The sequence below is a fragment of the Centruroides sculpturatus genome, unplaced genomic scaffold (assembly GCF_000671375.1).
Source record: "Centruroides sculpturatus isolate CEXI.00-Female unplaced genomic scaffold, Cexi_2.0 scaffold100, whole genome shotgun sequence".
Taxonomy (NCBI): domain Eukaryota; kingdom Metazoa; phylum Arthropoda; class Arachnida; order Scorpiones; family Buthidae; genus Centruroides; species Centruroides sculpturatus.
Window position 1 is genome coordinate 703,301 of NW_019384300.1, and position 12,269 is coordinate 715,569.

General features: G+C 37.6%; 1 protein-coding gene across 1 annotated transcript in view; it reads left to right on the top strand.

Moving 5' to 3' along the window:
* The window catches only part of LOC111638896 (lysine-specific histone demethylase 1A-like), a 219,115-nt gene extending 215,036 nt beyond the window's left edge, over positions 1–4,079 (top strand). Inside the window, exons 15-18 of the mRNA XM_023384700.1 lie at positions 918–1,126; positions 2,115–2,357; positions 3,435–3,516; positions 3,698–4,079. Coding sequence (XP_023240468.1) covers positions 918–1,126; positions 2,115–2,357; positions 3,435–3,516; positions 3,698–3,936 — 773 coding nt within the window. The 3' untranslated portion in view covers positions 3,937–4,079. The remainder of the gene's footprint in view (positions 1–917; positions 1,127–2,114; positions 2,358–3,434; positions 3,517–3,697) is intronic.
* Positions 4,080–12,269: the final 8,190 nt, after the last annotated feature.

The following is a 12,269-nucleotide window of genomic DNA, read 5'->3' on the forward strand; positions in this document are numbered from 1 at the left end:
TTTCTCTAGCAGCCGATATTAAAGCTTAGACGAGTTGGTGTTATACGAGATTTACAGCATCTTTTTATAGGGAGACAGGCAGAAAAATGATGACATCACGTGACCCGGCCATAGTTATCACACGCGAAGCATGCACGAGAAATTGTAGTTCGGCTTTTACTTCTCCATTGGGTCCATGAAAGATTCACTTTGACGGAACAGTTTTGTGTGATGTCAACATCCAATGTGCACGCACCATTCCGTTTTAAGAAAGTTCTGTATTTTGCTTTAGGGAATATATACATATACGTCTTTCTTTTATTTCTTTTCAAACTTTACTCGTTTATTTTCACGAAAATAAAACGAAAGAAATGTTAAAATGTCTATTCACGTGTTAATTCAAATTCTTTTTTTTCTTTTTTTTGCCATTTCTATGCATGGATAAAAGTCGTCATCAATGGGAATCGAGGAGAAGGATCTCTTAACTCGAAGCACCCACCGATCGATGGGTTTTTTGAAGTATTTCTAATGAAAATTTTTGTGTATTTTATAAAAAAAACACAATATTTTCTAAGTTGGTTCTAATATTTACGCGTGGTTTAACTTAAGAAAGTTGTCTTTTTTTGTGTTTTTATTAGTAATTGAAACGTTGATTCTTCGCTCGAATTCTTCGACATCCAACGGGATTTTCAGTATACTTCTTCATTATTATCTTCAATATATAAACTCGCAGAAAGGATATTTCTTCTTCTTTTCCCATTTTTTCTCCTTATTTAGAGCTGCAGCTTCCATTAAGAACCGAAAGGAAAACATTCTCCTCACGTATTTCTTCCGTTCTTGTTTGGTTTCCGATATCAAGAAATGCCAGAGGACTTTAATCTTCTCTACCCCTACGCTGTAACACGTCTAGTAAATCTATATTAACTTCTATTTTTCAGGTGTAGAAGTGCTGGCTTATAACACCCGTGCCAATACGGGAATGGGTAGTTACAAGGGTGATGCCGTCATGTCGACTCTACCTCTTGGTGTACTGAAACAGGCGGTACAGGGAAGCCAGAATGTTCCAAACACAGTACAGTTCGTACCACCCCTACCGGATTGGAAAGTATCAGCCATACAACGTTTGGGGTTCGGTAATCTGAACAAGGTAAGATGTATCTAGATAACTGTTTTAATGCCCCTTTATCTGTAGACGTGTCTGGTGTAATGGAAGGGACATCTGTACTGGTCAGTGAATCAATCGTAATGGTAGATAAACGACATGGTAGATACGTGTCGCCTCCTAATGAATCTTCTCCCGATCGTGAGTGGAAACTATAAATTTTCCTGTGTTTCCACTCTATCTAGAAACTAAAGGGGATACTTTAAATTATCGTCTCGCTATCTTCTACTGTGTTTTTTTTTTCTTTATTTTTATTTTTCCTGTATCAAATTTTCTTCTTAACTTGTACCTAGGCCCTGTATAAGCCTCTGTTTTTATCGATTGTAGCAACTTGTTTGCGTTGCCTGGATAAACTTCTCACTCGCTCTTCTTTTATCGGTAGGTTAGAGATTTACGAGCCAGACACGTGAAGGGTAAAGGGCCTCGTGCGGGATTTCTCTGCCATTTCGACTCCACCGCACCCTCTTTGCTACTGATTTTTTGGTGTTATTTACTGTCTAACCGCGGATACAACGTTCTGAAGGAGCGTTATAACGGTGGAATGTACCGTACGTAAGATAAATTTCCCCCGTTATAACGCTCCTCCAGGCAAATTTTAAATGGAAACGGTAGCGTTATAGGAAGAAAATTTTTACCTCATTAAATACCAGGAATTCTGTAATTTTAATTCGACTTTAATAGGAGCTTAACATAGAAGAGGGAGTACGTGATTCTCTAGTGATGCGGCAGATGTAACGGTGATTTTTTTCGTGTATTAAATCGTTATTTTCGAGCCAAAAATAGAATTATATATTAGAAAAAAACGTAGCAGAAAGGATATTTTACCTCTTCTAAACCAGTTCTGTATTCGGTTAGGCGGACAAATAATAGAATTTCTATAATAAAGTTCGATAGAAAGCAGTATAATAATAAGACAGTGAAGAGGACAGAATTCAACAATAAATAAATAAAAGAAATGCCTTCTTTTTTTCAGGTTGTTTTATGCTTCGATCGAGTCTTCTGGGATCCCAATGCCAATTTATTCGGTCACGTCGGTAGTACGACCGCCAGCAGAGGAGAGCTCTTTCTGTTCTGGAATCTGTACAGGGCACCTGTACTGTTGGCACTGGTTGCCGGAGAAGCCGCCGCCATCATGGAAAACGTCAGCGATGACGTCATAGTGGGTCGATGTTTGGCCGTACTGAAAGGCATCTTCGGTAACAGCGCCGTACCACAGGTTAGTAAGCAACCAAATTTCCAGTTACGTAACTTAAAAAAAATGCAATATCCCATTCGTCAGAAGGTTGTAAATTATATTAAGAAAATGGAATTTAATTGAAAATTAGCATGTTTAATAGGAGAAAAATTTAAATTAGAAAAAAAAAAATATATATATAAAACAGGAATTAATATTAAGGAGTTATTAAAATGCATGGCTTCTGTGATGGCTGGAGGCGCAAGAGTTTATTCATCTGGAAAGGAAAATTTGCCATTTAAACATCAGAAAAATTTTGAAAAATACTCCCGAAATTATCCTGACGTTTATATTTTCATCGTAAGGATAATCCTTTATTTATTATTATTTTTTTTAAATTATTAATTCTTAACTTTATCCGGGGTAAAGGTTGCTTGTTCTTCAAAAGTTGTCAAGTTGTTGATGCTAAGCAGTTTCCTTCTCTTCTTTAACTTGACATGTTTTGGCATCGGTGCTGAATTTAATTTTAAATTGTCACTGAATGACAGAAAGAATTGAAATGCCGTACACACGCAGGAAAAAAAATATGTGTAAATATATAAATTTGATGAGAAAATTAATAAAAAAAAAAGAGTAGGGGAAGAAATACCGCTCGTTTTTTGAAGGGTGGTTGCTTCCTAAATCCTCCTCCTACCATTATTTTGTATAGGATTATGTGTTTAATATATAAAACTTTAGATCCTTTTGCTGCTAGAATGAGCTAGATAAAGTCTATTATCCTTTGAGTTGGGGTGGAGGAATGAAGTAAACTATCAGTCGAACAAATTGCGTGTATAGTTTTGAAGTTAGGTGATCCGAGGATTTATCTTTGGAGAGAAGATGTACTTTATAATTCCGGTTACTCTCTTGATGGATTTTTTTTTCTGTTTTGGAAAAGTTAAGCCTTAGTTTTCATGGGGAGAACTTTATAAATCCCATTTTTCCAAGGTTGTTTCTATGCTGAAGAAAGTTTAGTACCTCTTAAGTTGTGTAGCATAATTAAGATGCATCCGTATCATGGAGACGGATGAACCATTTGGAAAGTTTGTGACTTTTAACGAGTCGATTCTTTCTTTCCAGCCCAAAGAGACTGTGGTGACTCGATGGAGAGCCGATCCTTGGTCACGTGGATCCTATTCCTACGTTGCTACGGGATCTTCCGGTAAGTACAGTACATTCCCCTCCCCCCTCCGTAGATTAACGCGCGCGACATCTGGCAAGAATGACATCATCGCATTAATGGTGCTACAGATAAGGGAGAAGGGGATGTAGTAGAACGAATTTTGCTGTTAATTGTACTCTTGGCTCGTGGCTACTTATTGATTACCCTGTTCTTCCTTCAGGTAACGATTACGACATTCTGGCCACCCCAGTCACTCCTCCATCTGTGATACCAGGTACGGGCCAAACCGCTATATTACCTCGCCTCTTCTTCTCCGGAGAACATACTATCAGAAATTACCCAGCTACCGTGCACGGTGCTCTACTGAGTGGATTGAGAGAAGCTGGAAGAATTGCTGACCAGTTTCTCGGATGCCCTTATGCCCTCCCTCGTCAACCTGCCACTACTCAACCAGTATGACTACGTGACACGTTGCATCATTCCAATGTGGCAAATGCCGAGTAGGCTTTGACAATACACCGAAACTTTCACTTTTTACCTTGTTTTCTTGTCCATTTTAGAGAACTAAATTAATAAATGTGCGTGTTTTTTTTAAATTCTTTTCTTTGTTTGTGATTAAATTAACATAAAGACGTGTGAAACTCGAGAGGAAATTACTCACCTTTCGTTCGTGGAATTATCGAGATGTGAGCAAAGTTTAGAGAGAGTATACGAAGAATTACCTTATATATGTATATTTTTTTTATGGCAAGGGAAGAAAAATGGCATAATTAAACGTTACGTATTCGCTCCGGACGATTTAACTATACTCTACTTGATAAATTTGAATGCTTTTAAAAGAAACATGAGATGCAGCTGGAGGTAAAGAAAGTAATTCTTTCTCACATACATTGAACAAACTCGATTTGCAGACTGCAGCTTTTGCGGTTGAGAAATCACCCCAGACAACATACCTTGACACTAAAATATCCCCCTACCCGGATCTTCCCTTTGCTTCCATCAATAATGTACAACGAGCTACCTCTCCGACTAATAACCAGCTTCTACTTCTTTCTAACGCAATTTTGTTGCTGTAGTAGTAGTAGTAGTAGTGTGCGCGTGTGTATGTGTGTGTGCATACACACGAACACACGTATATACACACCAAACGGAATTTTAAATCTTTTTGCTTTGTTCCTACTTTACTGTGTTGTTGCAAATGAGATAAAACTATCTTCTTCTCCTTCTCCTGCTCCCCGTTATCTTCGATTGCACAAGAAAGGGGATTAATCTAATCTTTGATTGTGAGGTAAACACGGCGATTAGAGAAAAACAGATCGTTTTGAATTCTACTCGGGAAATCAATTAGTCTTGGTAAACAGTAGTTAGTTTATTTCCAAGGATTACCTAATGGATTAATGATGTTATGCAGTGGCGTGCATTTGCTTCTTTAAACTTCATACTCTTCCCTCTCACGGAACTTGAATCGTTTAATTTTTCTCATGAATATTCTTCTACACCTTCTCTTCTTTCGTTTAATACCTACTTTTGTGCTGCACTCCGATCTCGTGCTTTTATTGTAAGAATTTATTACGTAATACCACCGATAATTCTATTATTATATAAATTTAACCTACAAATGTGATTCGTGATTCATGCCATGCTTTTATCTTAACAATTTGTACCGCAGAAACAATCACACTTCGGTTATATCGTAACATAGATGCGATCTGTGTAGGCTTTTGCCGTGCTATTATCGTAACAATATATTTCACAGGAGGCTCGTAATTCCGTTATTGTACAGTTTAAAGCCAGAATTCGCCGTAACTCCAGAAAATTTCCACGTGCTACTACCGTAACAATTTGCGCTTTCGGCTTTTACAGTTTCAACCGCCGATTTCACGCCACTCTTAAAGAATTTCGTCGATTATTTACGTAACAATTTGTACTACGGCAGAACAGTTTCTATTTCGATTTTACGTGATTCCTGGAGATTTTAACGCTCGTAGGCCGTGCAATAAATAAAAAAATCACCCCCTAAAATAGTCCACTGCATCAAGTTACGTATTTATTGTGATCGTTTAGCGATCGGAACCCGTTTATAGCGCCGTGTGGCGTGAATCGTTAACGTTTTTAGTGCGCGCGCTTTATATGCAAAAGGGGGGACGTTAGCGTGATGTCTCCCTTTACGCCAACCGGAACTCGAAACCCCCGCATCACGTGACGAGCTTATGCGTGCGGTTTTTAATAAAGGGGACGAAAGTTACGAGTTCTTCAGCGTTTTATTTTTATGCTTTCCTCCTCATCCTCTTTCTCCTCCTTTTTTCTATTAGCGGATTTACAGTTTACAACTTTCGACACACAATTTTCGACTTATTTTAAGAAAGTGGCATTTTTGGGACGGAGCAGAAATGTTGCAATTTATTTTCACAGTTTCTCGAACACAGCAACAACAAGAAAAGAGTAAAAAAGAAATTGTTACTTTCGAAAGAACGAACCAAACTCTCTCCCCCTCTCTCTTTCTCTCTCTCTCTCTCTCTATCCCTCTCTCTCTCTTCTCGCTGTTCCCCCTCCTCTCTCTTCTCGCTCTCCTCAATAAATTACGATCTGGAAAAGTGCAGCAGTCGACATTCACAGTCGAACAAATTGTAGAGAATACAAGACGGACGATGCTGAGACTTGCCATTCTGTATAGGAAGTGTCACATATATATATCGAGTCTAGGAACCGGTGGGGGTGGAAGAAGTAAAGGCAATGCGAGAAAAGGAAAGAAAAATAAAAAAATAAAAAACTAAAAAGAAAAATCGGACAGCACTTAAGCGATTAGGTGACCACAACATAAAACTTATGTGATGTAGAGGAATTGAATTGGAAGTTGGAAGCGGTGAATTGATTCTCGGTACAGAAACACGCCACTATGGCGACAAGATGTGTGTCCTACTACTGGGAATCAAAAATATTTTCTACTTTTTTTTTTAAATAAAAAAAAACACTGGTATACAACCGCTACGCCGGTAGAAATTGCCGTCTTTTCTAGTCTCCTCCTCTCTCGCTGCTTATATACACTACAAAGAGATGCAAGATGTAAGATTTAAATGATTTATTTTAGTAGATTTATACGAGATATAAGAGAAATTTTCTTAAATCATCCCCCCTTATTTACGTTTCGAGTGATGTCGTTTCGTATAATGTGAAAAATTTCATCTTTTCGGTTCTCCAGGGAATGCATACTGGTCGGGGTATAAAGCTCTTAAAATTTTTGTTGAGGAAACTAAATCATTCGAGTTTCACCGAGGGAATAGCGCGTGGAAATTACTTTCGCTCTCTGTCGAGCGTATAACTGTTTCTAAGAATATCTGGTTAGTGTTGAAGCGAGTGAAAAGCTTCTCTTCTCCGGTAAACATGTCGGTGACTGAGATGAAATTTAAACAGGATTGCTTCTATTGGCTTAAACAATGCGACTCGATTCTCGTGAGGGTGGCTTTGAAGTCTAATTGCCGTGCTTTTCCCCTCCCTCTCTCTCTCTCTCTCTGAAGGGAGTGTCAATATAAGATTATTTTTCTTTTGTTTTCTTTAGGATTTAAAGAGAAAAAAATGCGCGATTCTGCGTATCAGGAATAGCGATGAAGTTCGTCTTCACCGCACTACATGTGGTAAGTGCTTCAGTTTTTGGCGATTTTTTGGCTCGCAAACACTAGGAATTGGTGCTTCGAGTGCTAATTTTTGTAAACGACGATCTAGAATATCACATTTCACCAATTGCTACGGAATTCGGCGCCCTCGCCCTTCGCAAAACTCGCTCCGTGTGATTGCTGATCTTCACGTTGTTAGTCCTCCTTAATCAAAGTGGAATCTTGTTTATAATATCTTATACTGTATAAAAATAAAGTCTAAACATGGTTTATTAATGATTTCTCGTGTTAAACAACCCCTACTGTTAAATATATTGGGCGGGGGTCGGGGAGGACAAAGCGTTACTTTCCTAAGTGGCTGCGGTCAAATGCCAGAATGCTGATAATGTGACGAATTGTTATAAGAGGAATGGCTTTAAGAAAGGGAAGAGAGCTAATGTAATAGACAGGTAGAAGGAAGGAGGAGCAAAAACAACATTGACCATCAAAGCAGAGCCGACCCTGTTTTAAGTAGGATAGGTGATAGATACCCTGATGCGTCCCCTGACCTTGGCATGGGTTGAAAGTCCTCTCCTCGCCGTCTTGTCAAGAGAAGAGATAAAGGTTATAGGGCATGATGATGGGGAAGAGGGGTGTTTAGTATGCAAGCAACGAATGGCCCCGCTTGATATTTTGGAATGCCCGATCTTAGTAGGTACGGCACTTTCTCTTATCCTAATGGGCTTATTAGTCATTGACGTCAAACATGCGCCCAAGTAATGCACTTTCAATCGCATTTAATAACGTAATCACAGCACGTGATTGGGTATCCGTATAATAGCGCCATTTCCTCCCCTAGGATATCAAAAGCGCGTCGATTAATCACGCGATTTTTTTTTCTCTTCCTTCATATTCATAATCAATTATTTATGTCACCCCTTACGATAATGTGACTTTTGAGACTACAGTGTGAAGCACAGAAGCGTGGCATTTCTCGTGTCATGTGATTATCGTACATGATTTACGAGCTTCCCGTTTCATCGTGTGATTCCATGCCAGAATTAACTCCATTTTTTTCCATATTGTTACGCGATTTTTCGCTGAGCAATCACGCGATTTCAGGAAAATTATTCACTACTATTTTTTTATTATTTTTTCCACGTTAAATTAATGAATAGTCCGTGTGTCTGGACGGCTTCGTACGTTGTAAATGTAATTTTCACTCACTTCTCTGCGTAAAATCGCGTAAAAAATATTATTTTACCTTCTTATTTAACAAATATTACATCTAATAATTGCCATACTGGATTCTCGTTAGGTAATTGTAGCCTATAGGCAAGTGAAGAGAGAGAGGAGAGGTAGAGAGAAGAGAGAGAGGAATGTTTTCTTCCACTGAAAATTAATTAAGGATTATTACTGATTCTAAAATAAATTGAATTTTTTCTGTCTATTATCTAAAATTAATTATGGTAGAAGTTTAATTATCAGTTTTAGTAAAAGTCTCGAGATGTTTACTTCTTGGGGGATTAGTCAGAAAAAGAAGAAGGAAGAAGGGGGAAAAAAGGACGACTCCGCCCGATTTTTTAATACTAAATTGGGTGGAGAAATGTGAAAAGGTGGCGAAGACTTCGCTCCACCCAAATTTGTGCAGGTTTTTTCTAACACCGGTCACCATTTTTTGGTGTTTTTCCTTTTTTTTAAACACTACTATCTGAACTCGATCTGAAAAAGTGATGATCTTTACGTCGTCTCCGCCCAATTTTACGAATAAAATTAGGTATTTATAGCTTCATACGTGAGATATGATCTTTCATATTGTGTTTAGTGTTTATATAATGGATCCTTTTCAATTTAAAACACGAATTCTTCTCATAAAACGCGCTCACACACGCAAGCGATTGATATCTGAAATGGACAAAACGTGAATCCACAGCTACAACAAATGGATCAATAGAAAATTTGTTTTTCTTTTCTTCCTTCAGATACTACGATAATAAGTAGTGCTTTATTGATTGAAGATGCATAAAAAACAATAAGATGAACGTAAAATAAAATTGGAATAAGACTTTTCTGCTAATGAAAAACATAAAGAAAAAAGAAAATGCTCCCCAACAGTAAATGATCCATTCTGCTTCATTTATATCAGTTCGTTTTTTTAAGCATCTGATTTAATTGGTAAACGACCGAAAAAATCGTTACTCTAACACTTTATTTTAAAGTGAAGAATTGTAAATTGAATTTAACTTGTCAAACCGCTTCACTGCTCTTGAGATGTAACCGGAAAAAAGGTCACTAGGAGCGATTCGTATAGACTGGACCCCCCCTCTTCATAAGATCTTTATTACTTTTCTTAGTTGGTATCTTCCACAATCTCAATTTTCTTTTGCTTCTCATCTACTGATTCTCCCTACAGTGCTGCCTGCAGCCCTTCTAGATGGTTTGTGGTGCCTGCATTATTACTGCGTTATTCTTCGAACATCTCCTGGGAGGTCCTTCCCTTCTCCTACCTAAACCTCATTGTCATCAGATACCCTCTATCCGGTATTTGTTATTGAGTCAATAAAAAAGCTGCCCCTTCGAGCTTAAGGATCCTTACTTACTTACAACTATCTACACAATGAGAAATCGCTGTACTTTGGTTCTTCTTCTTCATCTTCTACCTCTCCATCCAGTTCTAATTATTTTTTTATTATTTGGCTAGGTTCAAAGTATAATTTATTATATGTTACTTTATAAATTACACTTTAACTACGTTTAGATTAACAGAAAGTATGTTTATAGCAGTCAAAATCCATTCAAGATTAAGGAATTTCTATAAGAATTTAGTGAAAAAGTTCGAACAGGCATCCAGACGTATGCTTATTATACTAAAACTTCTCCCATATTATAATCATTTTTCTTGTTTATGCCAAATTTCTCCTCCTCGGAGGCATCCTTCTACAAGGGAAGAAGTTTCTATATATCATTCTTCTCCCCTCTAAATTCTGCAGGGGGATTCTACTAACTAATTATCAATAGGAGAATTTTATCACCCCCGCGAGCATTGAAGCGCTATCGAGTTCCATACATCACGCGTGAAACGGTATTTTTGGGGCCTTCTTGCACGAGTTACAGTTACACCATACACGTAGAAAGGAGAAAACGAGGCCAGAACTTTGATAGTTGTCAAGCCCCCTTTGAGACAACGCAGTATAATGCCAGAAAATTATTCTGTTAAGAATCGTTTCACCGAACTCCATACACGGTTAGCAACAGGAGGCTTTAGTTCACATTCATCATTAATGAGTAGGATTAACAAACATAACGTTCACGAAATTATTCAACAAGATTTCATTTTAGTATAAATTCACTCGAATAAATATATATAATAACCAGACGGTTTTTCCTCCGCATCACTTCACCTCCTCCTCCTCCTCCTCCTCTTCATCATCTTGCGCATCAATCATTAAGAAATTTAGATGAAGGAGAAATCTTAATGAAATTTTCAAATATTTCAATTTGTAAACGTTTAATGGCTAGTTTCTGAAGATTTTTCAGTTAGTGGGGGGGTGTATGCGTCTAGTCTCCGTTGTCTTTACAAGTCCATTTAGGGACTAACTACCAATTTTCTGTTTTATTCTGCAATTTTTTCCTTCACTCTTTCTTCTTTCTAACGTCGTAATGATCGCATCAGACTTTTTCCTTCGAGCTGAAGCAATTTTTTATTTATTTATTTATTTATTTATTCTTCCCCCCTCAACTTCTTTCTTCCTCCTCTTCTTCTTGCTCGTGCGCGTTTTTGGAACGAAAGCTAATGTACCTTTAAAACGTTTCAGACAGAACGTTAATGTATTTCTGGCATCGTTTTACCTTTAAAAAAGGACAATCGACTTTAAAGATTTAGAAAAAAAAAGAAGAGGAGGAAGAGGAGGAGGGATATGAAAATGCTAAAGAAATTTATATTCGAATCGTTTTTCAAAATCAATTTTTCAACCCCTCACTCCCTCATTCTTCACCCTCTCCTTCTTTAACTTAGTGAAAATGTGCATAATTTTCGAATGGGGTGGATTAAACTACGATTTATCTTAAGACACTTCTCCTTTTTGCTCCTGCCAACTTTTCCTTATTTCATGAATAATGGCTTATTGATGCTATTAGGGTAATAATAATGCTGATGCTGCTGATGCTCATTCCGGATGTTGAAATTAATATTTTTATATAATATTTGATGCGTTTATAGTCGGATGCAGAAAGATAATGATGATATAAATTGTTGCAACCCCTGCAGCTGCTGCCTACTACTCCACAGCCCTTGGCACTAGTCTAGTAATTGGGAAGTTCGCTTGTGTTGATTTTGTTATTCTATACTCGGATAGCATTCATTTATTTATGTTAATTTAGTAGATTAATGCTTCTATCCCTCTGCAGTATTAAATTAAACTGTATTATCAGTTTCCTATCCCGGTAGCATATTATATAAAGCATTTTTCTACCGATTGATAATACTTTTTGTTGCTGTAGTAGCGATAAAAACTGCTACTAGCATGAAATTCACTACAGGCAATTGTTAGGATGAGGAAATTTCATGCGATAGTAGCATTACTGTAGTATTTCTACGGTATTATATGATTTTGAAGCATCAAAATGACGGCATTTTATCATCATCTCCTTGTTACTGTAGGTTTTTCAATGATTTTCTATAGTTTAATACTGTAGTAGCATCATTTTAGGCGTGAAATTTTCTATATTATCTGAGAAAATGGTGAATGCTGTAGTGACTATTTTGGGAAGTTTAGACGTGCAGGCAGACATACGCACCGAGTGAAGTACATCTTAGCTTTCAGGACATTACACATCATCCACCATCTGCCGTTTTCGTCATCTTCACTCGACGACAACGATCGTCCGAGTTTCGACGTCTTTATAACCTCAGCTCGTGACGTAAATCGTTTCCTCCCTTTTATCGATACGTCTTTCGTGACGTCAACTTTTTATCAAACGAGACAGTTCCCGGAATTATCGACAGCATTTAACGTTATAGGAAGAAGTGGGGAAGTCGGTTAGTCTCGTCTCGTTTCGCTATATGCGGGGGCGTAGACGGGAAAGGGGAGGGGAGAAAAAAGTTGTGTCAAAAGTAAATTTGTAAACAGAAGGGAGAGAAAGAGGAGGATACAGAAACCGCGTGTTATTTTAATTGAGAGACGGCGAATGTAAACAATGAAG